Consider the following 19,073-nt stretch of genomic DNA (forward strand, 5'->3'; position numbering starts at 1 on the left):
GACATCAATAACGCACACACACACACACACACACACACACATATGTCTAATAGGCTACTTATAAACGCACAGACCTCCCCGAGCGCGCGACACACGCTCCAATAAGCACATCTAGGACCATTTCCCTCAATATGAGAGAGGAGAGTAAGACGTGGAGGGGGTGACAGGAGTGTGTGGTGGGTGAACCCTGGCCGTGATCTTGTAGCACATCACAGTGAGGCAGACTTTTAATCTTGTGTGGATTCTGTCATTACCCGCCATCATTCATACACACATGAAGGAGTTTCTCTCTTTTTTGTTTTTGGCGGTGTTGGTTTGCGACAAGTTGCTGGCGTCGGGCTCACTGTGGGAGAAATAGATAGAGGAGCAGACAGGCAGGCAGGCGGGCGGGCAGGCAGGCAGGCAGGCGAGCGCTCGTCCAAACCGGAGGGGAGGGGGAGACGCATTCTCCCCGAGTACACACACAAGCAGCGGCCACATCCTCTGTAGACAAATCCGTGCTCAGTGACGTGTTTTCTATTAGCCCTTTTTTATATGCACGTTCAAGCTGATTTTTTTTTTCCTTAATCTGTCAATGAGAATCCAGTCTCTTGTGCGCTTCTTATTAACATCAACTCGAATCACCCCCCTTTCTGTTTATTTATTTTAGCCTCGGTCGAGCCGTTATTTAGCCCGTCCACCGTCTACCCCGTCCTCTTTTTTTCCCTCCATCTCCTTCTCTTTGGGAGTGCGACGCGCTGCGAATCCCTGAAATAAAAACAAAGCCTGCAGGTAAGAGCTCTCTAAGATTTTTTTTATTTATTTCTTTAAATGGCTGTAATTACACTATATCAGTGTTGTTTCCACTTTGCAGCTCAGCGGATCGCTGTTCGTCCACTGTAATTGACACGCCACATTGATTTGTTTCACGTTGCCTGCAACTTAGCTCACTACTGACAGTGTAGCCTACGGGATTTACAGGGAAAAAACAACGACTTCCGCCACCTCTCTGATTAAATGATGAATGATCATTTTTCCCACCTATTTCTGCGGGCCTATAATTAGTGACTGCAACGTCTATTATGCAAATGAAACGCTTATAATAGCTCGTTTGAAAGCCCTCTCTGCATCCGCACCGCAGGTGTTGGGACTGAAATATCTGTTGTACGTCCTGAAATGATCGGCTGCTCATCTCATTATCAGGAAATGTGTCTGTGAACGTGCCATAATGTGTGATTTGTGTCCCAGTCCGCTGAGTTTTCTCTGTACCGGCCGCTTGATGCTAGGCGTCCATTTTCCACCGTGCAGCCTATGCAGGCAGGGTGATGTGTGTGGCTTACTCTATTAATGAATGCACCGCAGTCCGCATCACTATACTTGAGCTTTGCACGCTCTCAGCCCCGTAGGTCCGAGCTCGTATGTGTCTAATCAGTGGCCTGCACAGCATCTGCAGCTGGACTCCTCACGGTGCTGAGCCAACATCTTAGCTTCATGCTGGACCTGGACCACATCATCTTATCTGACGCTATGAGATTCTTATTAATCATTATTATTGTGCAGCCCTCCCTGTCTCCTCTCACTGTGCCTTGACAGACCCAGAGGTAAAGGGGCACCAAACATCTGGCACCCTATCAATCTTTCATTTTTGATCACACCTCATATCACATCTGGGCTAAAGGTGGAACGAAATGCCTCGGAGTGGAGATGCTACAAGAGTGTGCACTGCAGTATTCAGGAGTTAGTGTGCAATGTGAAAGAGCGAGTGAGTTACACGCAGCCCATGACAGGCACAACTCTCAGTGTTTTGTCAGAGGTTGTAATCATCTGATGTGAAATAACCAAATGTGCAGCACCGCCACAGCACGAGCTGAGCTTTTGATTTAGGTGCTGCATGTCTTCAGGAGGGGGCCTGGCATGAAGCGTCCATCAGCACAAACTCCTTCATGGCTGTAATTCAAATCCGACTTGTTTCACACTCACTTGATGTGAGAGCAGCGTCAGAGGGACTTATGAAGCTGAACTTTTCATTACATCATCGCACTCATTATGTGGGCGGTTACTGATAGTTTAATAGTAGGGTTTTTTTTATTCATTATTATTAAATACAATTAGTAGGTAATTATGGATGAGATCATATTTGTTCAGTTAACCGGTGACATTCTTTACAACTCAGTCGGTGCAAAACATGCAACATAAGACGTGTTTAGTTCACAACAATCATTTTAACCGTAATTTGCAATGATTATGACTTCTCATGCCATTGTTAATTATATGTTTAATGATTATGCAACATAGCACCTTAAAGGTCTTGTATGGCAAAGCAACCTACAGTGATACATCAACCCTTTTCCAAACTGTAACAAGCAAGTGTCATTTTTTTGCTGTCGTCAACTGCTCGCCTGTCCATCAGTGATCAGTGAATCATTCTGTGAGTTGTGGCTGACCCCGCCGTCTGCTGGTCATGCCCACTCAGCCCCCTCCCCCACCACCACCACCGCCACGAAAACGGTAAACACCTTCAGTGTGTGTAATGTGTGCATGGCCTTGATGATTGTATCTGTGGATTTTGGATTACTTTCAAAACCTCTCAGTCAGTTCTAAGATCTGCTGTTTATGTTGTAAGGTGACTCACTGCAGTCAATATTAGTGCGCAAGCCCACACAGGCCGTAGTTGTTTTTTAGCGCTGGCCAAATCATAATCATCTAATGCACAAGTGGTCCAGAGCCATCAGAAAGAAGGTCTGAAACTTTTGGATGTTAAGCTTGTTTTGCTCTGCTGTTTCTCTATAATTTCATAGCTGCTTGGATGTTCCTTCCCACTCTCTGTTTCTCTCTCTGAGGAGAAGAAATTCTGCAATGATCATCACATCTGTCATGTAGCCATTGTTCAGAGGATCAATGTCTTTGCTGCAGTTTTCTCGATGGCCTACAGTAACGCTTCACAACATCCCTCCTCTCCTCAGATGGGGCCTCAGGAGGAAACCCACAATTGTATAAGAAGAGCAGGCAGATACCTTAATTTAAATACGATCTCAGGCTCCCATAACGAGTCTAATTATCAAAATACCGCCACTCAGCCACATAATTATGTAGCGTCTTATCTCTGCACTGATGTCAGTGAAACAAACTCCCGTGTATTTATTGTATGTGGCACGTGAAGTATGTTTGAACCTATGGCTGCAGCTAAAGGAGTACACTGCAGTGCAAACACGGGTTTTCTGTATTTGCTGATTCATTACACGATTGTTTGTTAAAATCATGGACGTAGGAAGCATTGAAAGTGTTGCTGGGACGATCTGCTGGGCGTCCTCCACCAAGATTTTAAACAAAGCACATGTCATTTCCTGTACTCTGCTCCCTTTAAACAGGTGATAGCCAACTCATTTTTATTTATAATTGAGGATCTCTTTATGTTTATAAGTAATTAAAACTTAGATTAAATTATTTTTTTTAATTTTATCAAATCATTGAGTAAAGCGTAGCAGCCAGCTGTAGTCTAAGTGTTCCTGTGCATTCTCCAACTAACTACACTCATCTTCCTTTCATTTCTACTAATGTGAAGAATCACTGAGGCCTGTGTCTCAAAGCCAGATTATGTTGTTAGCCAATTATCTTGGTGGCTTTGTTTACACACACACACACACACACACATTTTTACACACATAACACTGCTACAGAGAAGCACTCCACGTAAATATTAAGGGAAACATTTCATGAACAAAAGGCATCAATATAGCAACCATCTGCCATCTTTCATGACAAGCATTAGCCTTGGATTCATGCATATCACAAAGTTGAGGATTGTGTTTGAGCAAATCAGCCAAGTTAGCTGGATGGCATCGTAAGAGCTTTGTGACACAGGCTCCTGATCAGAGGTGTGAACTCGTGTCATGTGACTCACACGAATTTGATCACTTTAGACTCAACTTGACAAAATCAAGAGTGACCTGCAACCTCACGTGGATTTTAATATTAGTGACTCGTGACTTCACTTGGACTTGTGTCTTTTGACATGAAAATGTGTGATATTTTCCACCAGATACAAAGATTACAAAGTATGTTATTATTTCCCTTATTCCCTTATTGGCCTTCATTGTTTTCTTCATTGATCCCCTTCATCCCTTTGTGTTTCCTTGCTGACTTCACTTGTTCACTGCTCTACCTCTTCATTTCATCCCTGTCTTTCGCTCCTTCTTTTTTGGACTCATTTGCCATCTTTCTTTACTCTTTACTATAATATTTCCCTTCCTCCCACCTAGTTGGTATGCTGTCATTTCTCAAGGCTGTTTGTGGTGACTGTATGTGTCCCACCTGTAGATGTATAACAGAACAAAATAATGGAGCCATGGATGGATTCTTTTCAGCCCGGTGGAGTACATGGCAAAAAAGTTGACCAGTTTCTGGATTTACTTCCTGGGTATGCTCCCCACTGAATATTTGCAGTAGTGTTTCTCCTGCTTGGCCCCTAGACTTTACATTGTGATGATTTTTTATTTGCTCTCCTGCATATGTCAACTTCCACAGATCAAAAGTCATAACTGACCGGTCCCACCTTAACTCACTTACCTGGTGTTAGCGGCACGCTTGTGTGTGCGGTGTGGGAATCCATCACAGTGTGAGTGTAGGTAGCAGTGAAAGCGTGGTATAGAAATGCATCGATTTTGGCATTCTCTCAATAAACAAGTGGATTGGATTTGGTAATGAAGCACTGGCAAAGATAGTGTGGATAGACTGATGCATTTTCAACATGGCAAAATTGTGTGCTTGGGGGGGTCTAAACAAAAATTTAGAAAGTGGGCGGGACTTGAAACACCCAATAGTTGCAACACCCGTGGTTATAATTCCAGTGAGCAGAGGCTTTTATCCAAAGCTTTCTAATTGACTCCTGTCTCGATGGCTGTGACCCCTGCATCAATTAACCTCCAGCTCTGGTGTTTTTAAGTGCTTTGCTCAAGATGGCACAGCCTCTGAGAGCAGGGTTTGTAAGAGCCTGTGACTGAACCGCATCATATCTGTGATATGTTATAGGCAACCTGTCGGTGCAGAGGTATGCAGTGTACACATACAGCAGACAGTGTTAGCATGTCTCACTGGACTGGAGGCAAGGCAGTCATTATAATGTGTATTAACGTTATTACAGTATTATCTCCCTCATATATTGATATAACAATATAAATAAATTAAATTGCTCCAGAGCAATTTGTTTTGTTATTATTGCCATCTGAAATCATTGTGTGCAATTGTAATCATTACCATAACTAAACTTAACAAACTGCCATTATTATTACTACCAGTTTTAGTATTATGGTGTACTGCAGTACTACGTGCTGCCCCAGCAGATGCCGCGGCTCGGCTGCTGTGAGTAGGTACAATCACACAATGTACCGTCTCCCTGTTTTCATTAATGTAAAATGTATTAAAAAGTGGGAAACTAATAGCTACGTCACTGTCGATTGTGAAAGTGACAGTGAAGGAGGGAGGAGCCAAGGAAAAGGAGGCGAGGGGAGAGGAAATTAGATGACTGGAGAGAAGAGGAGAACATAGCATCAAGAGGAGAGGAGGAGAGAGGATACAGTAGGATGAGAGGAGGGCTGAGCAAACTCCCCTGCTGCTCATCAAAGTTTACTTGTAAACAGTGTAGTTACATGACAAGATTACAGCCATTAAAAAGTAAGCAGTGAAAGTATTTTTGTGTGGACTGGAGTGAACTAAATAACTGATTGGTTAATCACATCTCAATCCGCTCTGCTTGGAAAAATACTGTATAAATAAGTTTATTATTATTTAAAATTATTAATCAGAAAAAAAATCTTTAGTTGTAGCCTTAGTATCCATATGAAGGGCTTCTGTCTTTTTTGAGTAGCTTTGACATGTGCAAATATTCAGTTTGTTCCCCAGTTAGTTTAACTCACCTCTGCTGCAGTTTAATGCAGGATAAAAACTTGCTGCCCATTTCTTTCTGTGTAAAACCCATACATTTAAAGGGCCATCTTGAGCTAAAGTTGCTGTCAGAGCTTCACTCAGTGGATCAAGGTGTCTTTGTGCATGCGCATGGTTGCACGTGCACATGTTTTTAAGCATATGTCCATGGGTTCACGAGCGTCAGGTCATCCAGAGACACTTTATTTTGGGAGCCTCTTAGACCAAGGTGTTACTGTCACTGCCTCCTCAGGCTGTTCAGCTCACACAAGCAGAGACTTGGTCACATGCAGTCTGAGGATCTTGGTGGACTACTGCACTGTGAAATGCCTTTTAAAGATGACCTATTTTATGATTCTACTGTCATCATTTTGACAATTGTGGGGGTTTGAGGCTGCGTATGTGCTTGCATGCCGAGGTTTTGTTTGCGTGTTGCTCTTTTTCTGTGCACCTGCATGCATGTCTGTGCTGGCGTGTATGTGTGTGTGTGTGTGTGTGTGTGTGTGTGTGTGTGTGTGTGTTACAGCTGAGGGAGCTTAGCAATGAGCTCAGGTGTGTAGCTTTTTCCTCATGATTAAGGAGAGAAATCATCTCAGCTACCAAGAATCACTGCCCTGAATATTTAGACATGTTTTCTTAATGTTCACTGCTGCCATCAAGCACTCAGAATAGAATACACTGCTTGTATTTTTAGAGCTGTCATCATCAAGTAGGACTAGTACTTTTTTTTTTTCCTTTTGGTCAAGAAATCAGTATTAGCTTGTATTATTTGCACTACTTGTGTTTAGAAATATTAGAAATACTTTATAGATACCTGGGGGAAATTGGGTAATGCAACATGCAACAGTTAAAGCAGTGGGACTTGTGTCCCTACACTGAAAATATTCCCACATGCACACACAGGACCAATGCCATTCACATGTGTGGAAAAACTTATTACGGATGTCATCATTTATTCAACAAGCAGTTTGGTAGTTGATTTATGCAATGAATAGCTAATGGAGCAGCTGCTCCAAAATTCAAATCTCCTGCGTGATTTATGGCTGTGTTATTGGAGCCACAACTCATTGAATGCGCTTGTATTGTATCCAAGGTATTCTGTCGTGCTGGAAATGAGTCACGCAGGTGGATATGATAACATCTGAAGTTTTCTGACATGTGGCGTCCCACAATGGTCCCTGCAGCGGCTAGCTCTCAAAGCGAAGCTCTTGGCCTTTGTCGCTGCACCACATCCTGTCAGCTCAGAGTCCTATATGAGTGTTGTTATCATACTCGAAGAGCATCACTGTGATGGCAAGTTAACTCTGGGAAGAGTACATGTATGGGAAAGGCAAATGTTTTGCTTGGTTTTCTCTAACCCACCTATATTCTCATTCAAACATTGAAAATTATTGAGGTGTTGAGGGGGCTTGGACTTTATGTTTCTCTTCATAAAAAAAGGAAGGCCCTCCTCAGGTTTGTAAAAAGAGTGCAACACTAAGTTAATGCTGCACTTATATAACCGTCACTGTCATTGTCAACTTATGTAATTTTGTCCCCCAATTTAAACCTTGACACCTTAAAGCAATTTTTGTCATATCCCACCAATGTTCACATTAAAGGCTGACTCCATCTGCATTCTTTTCCAGGTTTTTAAAGAGTCCCACTCAGCTGTTAGGGACAAGCAGTGGGTTACAGTGCCGATGCCCTCCCCTCCCTTAATCCACACACGCTCGCACAGAAGTTCACTGACAGTGTAAACATGAAGTGTTAGCTTGGACGATGATTTTATTGTTATTAAATCTTCATTTCTGGATTTGTCAGTCGCTGTGTGTAAAAACACTATTCAAAGGAGACAGTGAATGTGGAGAGGGAGCAGCGTTAGCACGATCAAAGCAGTGGATCAGAAAAATAAAATGTTATTTTCTGATTGTTTCACAGTGAGTTTGTTCCTGAAGCCTTAAAACACCCCTGTGGGAAGGTGCCGCAGTGATGGATTTAGTGTGAATTCAGCCGTAGCTCACGCTCGTCCCTGTCCGATGTGTGTGGCCGGCCCTGCGTCTGTGTGTAGTTCAGACATGTTCAAACAGACATACATCTGCAGCATCTGAAGTCATGAAGGCACATGCAGTCGATGGAGTTTATAGAAACCAACGTCATCATACAGAAACCAGAATTCTGACGCGACAACGTGCACAATTGGACCAATATTGGAATGTATAGATTTGAATACCTAAGAAACTATCCTGCGAATCTACAGAATAATAATGATAACCCCAAAAACACATAAAGGACTGTTTGATGTGATCTTTGACTACCGTAGTTTCTGGACTATAGAACGCACCTGAGTATAAGCCGAACCCACCAAATTAAATAATAATAATAATATTTGTACATATATAGTCCACACTTGACTATAAGGTGTCCATATTGTAACATGACGTGTTTTCAAGTCCGGCCCTTCTGCTTTTATTACCTCTGAAAGCTTTTGTCGTCTTTTTGCATTGCGTCAGTTCTTCACGCTGCCGTCTCCAACGTCTCACCATTGATCCATTTACGCCAAGCTTACGTGCAGCAGCTCTATAAGTTGCATCATATGCATTTCTTTGAGTGTTTTCCATGATGACGGTATGTGCATGACACGCAAAATGACTGTTAAAAGTTACGCTTTAAACTAGCGTCTTCCTCTTCGCATCGCTGGGCTGTTAGCCCGTAAAAATCTATAGATCAGCCGCATCGTTGTTTAGGCCGGCGAGTTCAAGGCGTGGGAAAAAAGTAGCGGCTTATAGTCCGGAAAATACGGTATATTGCAAAGGAAGGCCACAATCAAATATAAATATATGATGAGGAAAAAAATATATAATATCCTCCCCTGCTCTCTCTCAAGAGAGAGCACAATTACATTTAGCCAAAAGAAAAATTAATTTACCGGACCCCCATTCTGACCCCCTTTCCCCAAAATAATTTTTGCAAAGTCCCTTAATCCAAAGCATTCGTTTAAATTCTTGTACCTTATTTACTTTTTCTTGTCCTCTTCTTCTTTCACACTTGCTTGCTCTCGTTCCCTCCGTTCCCCTCTTTCTTAATTATTAGTGGAGAACAGACATTACAGATGATTAAATGACAATTATGATCTCCTACACACAGGAGTTTATGCTAAGGGGAATAACTTAGTAGGTTATTGTTAAGGTCATTCGTTAAATACTGGAGACCACACACACACACACACACACATACGCATATACACGTGAGACACTGCGCTTTTAGGCTTGGAGATACTGTAATCCCTTCTGGACATGTATTTTCCTCGGGGAGAAGCAGTATGTTGATAGGGTTGGAAGGTCATACTACACGCACGCACACACACACACGCACGCACGCACATGTACAGTCACATTCGCTTGTTTGCTTACACATTTAAACCCATAATGTATAAATAAACCAAACAGTGGTGGTGTTGTTTGACAGTTTACATAATAAGGAGCCTGAACACAGAGATATGAGGCTAACTGTCTAACTAAGGGGAGCTGAGGGGAACATTACTGGGATTCAATAAGATTGGACTAGACCCATCCTCAGATGCACTGGAGAGGAAATGTGCACACACAGATAAAACACACACACACACACACCATCTCTCCTTCCATCTCTCCTTCTGTCTCTGAGGCAGCTCTGTTTTGGGTCTCACAATGCAAACAGGATGTAACCTATTTTGATCACGGTGCCATATTGCATCATCAAATATTAACAGACTTGACTGCACTGCATTATGTCTGCTAAATAATGTTTGTTGAATAATGTGTGCTCCTTTATCATATCCATCCTCATCTATGTTTTTTATTTCCCCTAAATTCACCAAGAAAAGCCACTGAGGGAGAAATGCTTCTGTTGCTGTGTTGTCTTAATTCATGTGTGTCTGTAAGTGCACGTGCATCTGTGTGTGTGTGTGTGTGTGTGTGTAGGAGCTTCTGTGTCACTGTGGTGGTCACACACAAATCTATTGATAGAGCATTAGCACACTGGTCTGTCTGTCTGGGTTTCAGAGTCAACACTCATGCTGGTGATTTGAAACATCCTCCCTCATTTCTGCCTCTTTCTTTCCCATCTCCATCCTCTCTCTCTGCTTTCCTCTTTCTGCCTCTTTCTCCCTCTATCTCTTGCCCACCCCCACCCCCACCACACACACACACACACACATACACACAGACACACACACACTATGCTGATCCAGACTTTGGAATTCAATGTTGCTATGGTAACAATGTTGGGTTGGTCCTCTCTGCCTCCCCCTCTTGCTCCTCTTATTCAGGCTAGATGCAGTACAACCCGCTCTGGAGTCATTCTGTCTCTTGCCCATAATACTGTCACTTCTATAATTACTATCATCTGTATTAACACCAATACGGATCTGCAACATTTTTTTAAAAAAAGCATCTGTAGTAAAGTATGTGGAGATGATTTGTGTAGTCAGTCGACAGGAAATTTATCTACAACTACTTTATGATGGCTCAGTGAGTTTTCAAGCAACAAAACTGAGATCTACAGTCATGCTAGCTGCTGTCTGAGGCTGCAGTTAGATACTGTGCAGCTTTCAGCGAAAGGCTATTGTCAGCATGCTAACATGCTAACAATGCCAACATTCGGATTTTTGAACAGGTGTAATTTTTAACATGTTCTGATGGGAATGTCATTGATCTTGCAGGTGTTTGGTAAAAATAAAAGCATAAAAGTTCCCCTGTCTTTTGCTTTATTTTATGTGCAGCTGCAGAGCAGCGACCATGGCACCAGTTTTCTGCTAACAGAGGACGGACGGAGCGCGGGACAACCGTCCAAGCCACAACCTCCATCAGCAATAGCTTTAAAGCTTTCCAGTGAGAAAGAAAGAAAAACCGAGAACAAAGAGAAAGAGGCCAAAGAGAGAAAAAGTGTGCAAAAAGGAGAGAAGGGAGCAGGTGAAAACAGTCGATGGATGCTGTCCGGATTGAGGGGGCAGCACGTTCTTCACTGACGAGGAAAAGAAAGATTTCAAAATTGAGTCGAAGGATAGAAACTCGCCGTCAGGTAAGTCTTTTAAGACTTTGCTTCAGTCTTTTCTAATTTTTGTCAGTAATAGTATTATCAAGGAGAACTTCAACATTGGACACTGAGGCAACTTTACTGCACTGCACGCATGCATGATGCAGTCTGTGTGGAAGGATACACACATGTTGGTCTGAAAAAGGTGCACCAACGCTAACTCCCTAAGAAAGACAGTAACAGGTGATCTAATGTGTGCATGCGTGCGTGCGTGCGTGTTCAATTGTGTATTCACCTCCAGCCCTGCTGATTCTGAGGCGAGGGAAGGGAACAGAGTCAGGATCATGAATATGGAGTACACAGAGACTGGGAGGGTGTGATCTGTTGTGTTTCACATCAATTCTGTCTTGTTAAGCAGAGTCAGCAGAGTCATCCAACTCTTCTCCAAGGACACATCATACGGCCCCTTATGCACCTCCCACATCCACCTCATCCTCGCTCCTTGTCCCTCAGCTCCTCTTGCCCACCATCATCTCACCTGAGTGTCCACTGTCTTTTTCAATTAGTTGCACTTTGTGTTTAACTGTAAAAACACTTCTGCTTAGTTATTCCATTGTTCTCTCATAAATGTTTGTTTTTTTGTCCATCTTTTTCCTTTTCTCCCTCTCTTCATCCACCCCCCCTCCTCCTCCTCTCTTTTCTCTCTGAAGGCATGGTGTGTGAGAAGGGGATCCAGATCCTTCTCACCACCGTGGGGGCATTCGCTGCCTTCGGCCTGATGACGGTGGCAATAGGGACGGATTACTGGCTGTACTCCCGTGCCCTCATCTGCAACAGCACAGCCAACGTCACCCAGGAGGACCCCCATAACAAGGACAAGAAGGATCCTGGGGCGCTCACCCACTCTGGACTGTGGAGGATATGCTGCTTGGAAGGTAAAGAAGAAGTTGTGGGAGACATGTTGGGTCTAATGGTGAGATTTGGGCTGATGGGGATGCATGTGTGAACAGTTAGCTTTGGTTTAGGCCATTTATTTTAGTGAAAAGGGTGCAGTGAACATAGATTTATTATTTAGACCTGGATGTAGTATGATATGATGATGATGATATGATTTCTATTACAACCACCTAATTCCAGGGTGCATGAAGAACTCCAGGGTCCTGATGAAAGAACCAAGGCAAAACGTGTCGGTCTATCAGACAATATTTTTCATACCACTGCTAGTGACCTGTTAAGCTAAGCCAACCAGCTGCAAGATGAAGCTTCATAGTTACAGTGCAGACATAAGAGTTGTATGAATCTTCTCAGCTAGAAAGCTTCTCTCAAGAAAGAAAGATAGATAAGTGTATTTTTCAGAATGTCAAACTCTTCCTTTAAGCATTCTTTCTAGTATTAATTTTCCTGTCAGGGAGGAGATAATGGGTAGGCGAATATGTTTCAAATTGAACACACATTGAGGTTGACATTTGACACCGTGTGTGTGTGTGTGTGTTGACATTGTTTTAAGCTTGTCGCAATCACAAACTCTTTGTCAATGCTGTGATTTCATGAACACTCACCAAAATCAAGTGGGTGGTACTGAACCCTGAAAGTGAAAAATTGGGCTCATCAACTGCAACTGATCCCACTTCACTGAAAACCTTGTATCTTTTGGTCAAAGCTTTTAAGTGGAAACGTATTTTCCGTCCGAAGTTCAGCAGTCAGCCTTTCACTTGACTTTCGAACTGTTTAGAAAGCAACAGCACTGATGTGATATTAATCATTATTAGCTTTGTCACATCCCATTCATATTTGTTAGACTGTGCTGTAGTGACAAGAAAACAATTTTGCATAATTGCAGTATAATAACATGATACTGAAGCGTAGCCCTCGCCCAGACAATCAATTAATCACTGTGTTTGATTCAGGCTGAAGTAATTTAAGTCAAAGCCTGAAACAAAAGGCCCACGTTCACCCTGACACACGTCTACTTCTCACTCCAAGTGGCGGAAACTACAGAAACTGGCAGTGGCCGTCTCTCAATCTTCAGTTTGTCACCACAACACAAACTGATAATTCATTATACATTACACCGACTGCTTGGCTGACACTCAGTTGGCTGACAAGAGAAAAAGCTGGGTAGGAGTTAACAGCGAAGCAGCTACAGCCAAAGGGGTGGTGTGAGTTAGCGATCTGTGGCTTTGCTCACATGTTCTGTGTCCAAGAAAATCTCTTGGCTCTCCTTATAGAGCATCCCCGACCCGTCCTGGACTTGGTCATTGTACAAAGCTAATTTGTCCTCATCTCAAAGCTTCCTGATAGCTAAGCAGCCAATTAAAGATAAGCTCTAGTCCTTGCAGCACTGCTGCAGTGCACCCCCACCCACTTCCTCCTATGCCTCACTCTTTCAGTTTCTCCACTTGCTATCACTCTGTCTCACTCCCCCAAACATTATTTTTAATCTTTCAATGGGTTCTCTCCTTCTTCCTATCCTTCTAGTTTTCTCCCCTTCAGTCGTTTTCTCTCACATTGTGGTGCAGTAAAGCTGACAGTGTCTTGGCACGGCTTAGAGGTCAAGTATCCTTGATGTCTGTGGAGTATTCAGCCCCAGATAGATGCTCAGTAGCCATGCAGTGATGCAGTGAGGTGTAGCTGGAGTGGAAATGCAGGACATGCTAGGTATAAAAGATTTATGCCTGTGGGTGGGTGGCACATTATGCTGTGGATAGAGGTGTGTCCTGTGCTCCTCTCTAGCTCTTCTGCAGGTTTACTGAAGTGGGTTGCAGTGAATTATCCGTCGATGATTACTTTCTTTAATTGATCAGATTTGGTTTTTGTTGCACAGAGGTTCCTTTTGTCAAACCTGAAGATTTGCCATCTGTGCTCAAATACCCTTCGCCCATCCCACGCATCATATTATAGATGTGTTTATATTGAATTTATGAATTTGATTGAATTTATGTATAAGAGTGCATATTGTTGTTTAGGGCCACCTAAAGTATGAGAAGCTTAACCATTCATTTTAGCTGTATATTCAGCTGTTTATCTATTTATACATAATGTAGCTATTTTACCTATTATACCCTACATTGCATGCTTTGGTCATTTTCTTCTTACCTCTAACTGTTTTTTACTTAAGTATTTTTCACACACTCTTAATTGCAACACGTGTTGCTGATGTGTTAAAGATAACTCACTATGTGGATAGTTCTTTTCTTCTCTCTCTCAAAATCTTTCTGCATACACCCAACATACTCAACAACCTCACTGATAAAGGACATAAAGCTAACACAGATAACACAGAGCAAGCCAGATACCACGTCCACTTAGTGCAACTTTGTGTCCTGTAATGAGGAGCTGCTGATGTTTATGACACAGTGAGTCATTCTGAGAATCTGTGATCAGTCCTCCATTAATATTGGAACTGAAGAAAGTCATCCATAAATGCAGATTAATGTGGAACCTGCAATAGTCTGAAGTCTGTTGAGTCTGTGTCAGGGGATGCTAACACTGACTCTACTGATGTCCCGTCCCTTTGTACCTCCATCTATTTCTTTTCAGACCAACCTGTGGAAACAGACCAGTTCAAACCACATCTGTCCGTCTCTCCCTCCATCTGTGTCTCTTCATCCCGTCACTTCCATCAGTCTGTCTCACAATCCACCCATCAGCAACAGTGGTGTGCTGTCATCATCGTGCGTTCATCCCTACGTTCGTCTGTCTGTCTACATGCAAGACCCCGACGGGCAGTTATCTGTCTGCCCGTGTGTCTGCATACTTGTATGTATTTACTTGTATGGTCTGTGCGTGTGTGTGTGTGTGCTCTATGTGATGTTACTAATGTGTATCAAGAAGAACCATTTACCTTCATGCTGTTCTTATGAATTTGTTGAGATTTATCGCCCAGCACATATGCTTGAACTGAAAAAAAAAGAAAAGATTTTATCATAAATATATGAGTGCGTTTAGGTGTAAATCAGTTTGTCCCTCAGGAGGACATCTGCTGTCTTTTGTTGTGTCACCTCCTGTTTCTTCTCTCGTATCTCAGGAGTAAAGCGAGGAGTGTGTTCACAGATCAACCACTTCCCAGAGGACGCAGACTTTGACCATGATGGAGCAGAGTACGTCCTACGTAAGTCAATGTCAGCATTACAAGGCACCGAAGATGAATGAAGAGGGAAGCTTGTTATGAATAACAGAGAGGGAGAAGTGTGAAATTATCTTCCATTACTTTTTAAACTTATAAAGACTTGTTTTTCCTTCAGAAGGTTCTCACTGTGAGAAATAAACATGTGACAATCGAGGGAGATGGGGCGCCCTAGTTTGTACTCAGTGCCCTGCAGTGATGTCTTTCTGCTCTATGATGTGCTGCATGTGTGCCTGTGCATACATGAAGAAAAGCTCGTGTTCTGTTTACAATGTTGCAGGGGGCCTTTTGCTGGCATTTAGGTGGCATTTTCCCTCCCGTGGCCTGGTTGTCCTAGATGACAGAAAAGTATTTGTGTGTGTGTGTGTGTGTGTGTGTGCATGGTTGGCAGATCTGAGCAGCACTGAAGGCCACATAATAATAACCGAGTATTATGTGTTTATTTTTCATGGAGCAGCATTCACCATTTTTATTTTCTTTGTGGCCATTATTCCATATCCTCTTTGCACTGTCCAAACATGACTTAAATAGAAAGTTTGGGGTTTTTTTTCTTTTTCTTTTCTTTTTCTAATTGGAGTACAGCTACAGTTTGCTTAAAGATGTAATCTAATATGTTTCGTTCCTGGTTGATTTGGTGACACCTGTGGTTACATAGTTTAATACTACACTTAACACCCATTAAGCAGCCACTGTGTTGGAAATACCCCAATCTGATTTCATGCCATGCAAGGCAGTGGCAGCTTTCATTTCAGTTTGTTGCCAAAAAATACAGCATACATTGCAATTCCTACGAATTCATCCTAAAGAAAGCCGAGCCACACTGTGGTTTGTGAGTTGAATCCTTTTAACTTCAGCTTAACAACCACAGGAAAAGCTCAGTTTGCATTAGCAGCAACTTAATACATCTCTGTTATGACTCTAGAACAGTCAACTGTGAAGAGTCAGGCTGAAAATGATATAAAAGTAAAAACAGTAATGCTGGATTAGATGCATACATTGTCTTCTGCAAATCTGAATCCAGCATAGGCCTGGTGGAGTCTGCCACCAACAAAAAAACTATTAGTTCGAGAGGTAATTCCAGAATGTAAATAAGATGACTGACTATTGCTGGGGAAAGGATCTTAAATAATATCAAAACATATACATCTTTAACTAGAACTTCAAGACCATTGAGCTATTGTGACAGAAATACCTGTGTCATTTCACACATATTTATACTCCTCCATTCCAGTTTTTTCTGTTGACCTTTCTTTTCTTCTCTGTTTAGGAGTAGTCCGGGCTTCCAACATCTTCCCGATCCTCAGTGCCATCCTGCTGCTAATGGGAGGGGTTTGCATCGCTGCTAGTCGTTTCTATAAGAGCAAAAGGAACATCATCCTGGGCGCAGGAATTCTTTTTGTAGCTGCAGGTAAAATAAGGATGTTGCACATGCATGTGTGTGGGGATAAATGTGCTTGTATGTGTGTGTCTGTTTGTGTGAGAGGTGGTCTGGACGTTGTCACTTTTTAGGTCTTGTTTGGGAGTGTCTAGTTGCGTGCACATTTTGTCAGTTTAACAGAGGTTTTTACATGCAACCCTCATCTTGCCTGTTGGCTTTATGAAGAATGTCACAAATTACCATGTCAAACAAATGCTTTTATTAGAGCTGTAACTTGGTTTGTCTGAGTTTATTTAGTTGTTTTTTTTAATATAAATACCACATTTGTGTGCTCTCTCAGGTCTGAGTAACATAATTGGTGTGATTGTGTACATTTCGGCTGCACTGGGGGACATCTCTCCTAAGAAGGACGAGGATAAGAAGTGGCAGTACTCCTACGGTTGGTCCTTTTACTTTGGAGGCCTCTCCTTCATCATGGCTGAGATGGTGGGGGTGCTGGCTGTCAACATCTACATCGAGAAGAACAAGGAGCTGCGCTGCCGCTCGCGCACCGACATTTTCAAGAGCACCACACACGCCATGCTCCGCCTGCCCAGCTACCGCTTCCGCCGCCGCTCCCGTTCCTCGTCTCGCTCCACTGACCCCTCCCGCTCCCGAGACCCCTCACCTGTAGGGGGAGGTGGGGGCAAGAACTTTGGCCTGCCCCCCTCTGCGCTGCTTTCCCAGGGCCCCATCTCAGTGTCCACTTTACCAAACCCACACTCTCGCTCCCACACGGCCCTGGCTGGAGGCGACATCTCCCTCTACACATTGTCCCGCGACCCCAAATTGGGGGGTTTGCCGCCCATGTATGGAACGGTGGACAGGGCCACGCTCTACCAACTTCACAACTGCTTCCCAAAGGATGGAGGGGGAGGGGGAGGGGTGATGATGAGTGGCACACTTCCATCGCTTAAATCCCACAACCCTTCCAATTCTTCCAACTCCAATGTGCCGATGCCCAACTCGGTGGGCTCTGGCCCTCCACCTTTCACCTCATCCACAGTAGACAGGGAGCGAGGGATGGGGACTCTGGACAGGCTGAAGGGAGACAGGGAGAGCAACTCTAACACCCTCAATAGAAAGACAACACCTGTGTAGAGAGAGGTTGGGGGGAGGGGGGTAAGAGACAAGGGAGAGGATGAGGATGGGTAGCAATGATGAAAGAGGAAAGACAGAGAAGAGCTCTGTGTTTGTGTGAGTCAAGAGGAACAAGACAGACAGACAGACAGACAGACAGACAGGTGAAATGCTATATCTCTCCCTCCATGTTCACTGTTATTTAGTCTGCTCAATCTCACTGAGAACAAAAAGAAGATGAGTAATAACAGAGTGATAATAACAACAACAATGAACTTTCACAATAAAACTATTTTGATATTTTAATGTGCTAGAAATGATTTATTTTGTTAATGATCAAACGCAATTAATCTTGGGCTATTATGAAAATGTTTCCCATGTTTTTTTGTGCAATATTACTGCTAATTTAACCAGATCATCATTAATGTAAAATTGTTGTTGTGATTATTCTTAGCGTTATTACAAGTTAGCAGCATTTGCAAACACTACAGTTTGGAATGAAATTTTAATTTCTATGTTCTTTTCACTCTAATTTTAGATCTCAACGACTTTTACTGTGAATTTCTTCCATACAGAGCCACTGGGACTGTCAGTGAGCTGTGTGCGACCGTCTCAAAGTGTCCAACATGAGTGTACACAACACGCGGGAAAATGAGGGCCTGTATTATTTTTGAAAACCCACGTTATTTAATTTTTTGTTTATAACATGAAGTCAGATTTGAATACTGTAAATTGTCTTCCAATATTGATACTGAAAGAAATGCAACAATAATGTGAGTGACTGAGGTAACTGTCCGACTTCATTGTTATTATGAGTCTGAATTTTCTATGGGCCTCTGTTAGTCTCATTTCCATTCTGATCATTGTTAACAGTAGTACTTGTAGCTATAGTCGTGTTGAAGATGTTTGTTCTTGGGCATTAACAGAAACCTCTGACTGAAGGAGGCAGAAAAAAAGAGACATAGAATAATACATTTGTACAGATTCAGGTGAAGGTTACCACCTGAGCAGAAAAACAAAACAACCTAATAATTTTTTCTATGAGTCCCAAAGTGAGACATGCAACTCATCATTTTCAGTGGCAAAGAAAAAAAAATAGAATAAATACAATATGTATATGTGGGTTGAGTGGGTTTAAAAAAAAAACACTATAGAGAAAAACTTTTGAAAAGATTTATGTACGTTGTAATTATGCATACATATATTTGTAAAGTCCATGGATATGTTTTTCGGGACCACTGTTCAAATTAGGTATGCATTTTGGGCAGGTTTGGCTGGAGTGTTCTGTTCCCGATGCCCCTTCCTGGACTCTTGTTCGGTTGCCAACCCTGCGCCGTCACACTTGCCACCTCCCCAACCCTATTTGGTCACAGGATGAGTGTTTCCCGATTTTAGCACGTCAATAAAAGATTCACCACGGAGACAACATCTTAACCTCCCCAAAGATTCTTTTCACTGTGCTTCCCCTGTGACCACTGACCTCGGAGTCTGAGCTCTGACCTGTTTATGTTGATGAGAATGTAAACACATGTAAACACCCCATCCCCACCCCCACCC

The 19,073-nt window shown here is 42.8% G+C and overlaps 1 protein-coding gene across 1 annotated transcript; it reads left to right on the forward strand.

Moving 5' to 3' along the window:
- cacng8b (calcium channel, voltage-dependent, gamma subunit 8b) lies at window positions 1–19,073 on the forward strand. Its single transcript, XM_046400758.1, has 6 exons — window positions 1–771; window positions 10,640–10,938; window positions 11,604–11,828; window positions 14,921–15,004; window positions 16,287–16,427; window positions 16,738–19,073. The coding sequence occupies exons 3-6, from the start codon at window positions 11,606–11,608 to the stop codon at window positions 17,535–17,537; spliced, it is 1,248 nt and encodes a 415-aa protein (XP_046256714.1). The 5' UTR covers window positions 1–771; window positions 10,640–10,938; window positions 11,604–11,605; the 3' UTR covers window positions 17,538–19,073.

The sequence above is a fragment of the Scatophagus argus genome, chromosome 9 (assembly GCF_020382885.2).
Source record: "Scatophagus argus isolate fScaArg1 chromosome 9, fScaArg1.pri, whole genome shotgun sequence".
In the NCBI taxonomy this organism is placed as follows: domain Eukaryota; kingdom Metazoa; phylum Chordata; class Actinopteri; family Scatophagidae; genus Scatophagus; species Scatophagus argus.

What these genes read in the sequence shown, in the direction of transcription:
- cacng8b (XM_046400758.1), top strand. Translation starts at nt 11,606, where the DNA reads ATGGTGTGTGAGAAGGGGATCCAGATCCTTCTCACCACCGTGGGGGCA. An exon ending in TGGAGCAGAGTACGTCCTAC is followed by an intron (nt 15,005 to 16,286) that starts GTAAGTCAATGT and finishes TTCTCTGTTTAG; the next exon opens with GAGTAGTCCGGGCTTCCAAC. An exon ending in AATTCTTTTTGTAGCTGCAG is followed by an intron (nt 16,428 to 16,737) that starts GTAAAATAAGGA and finishes GTGCTCTCTCAG; the next exon opens with GTCTGAGTAACATAATTGGT.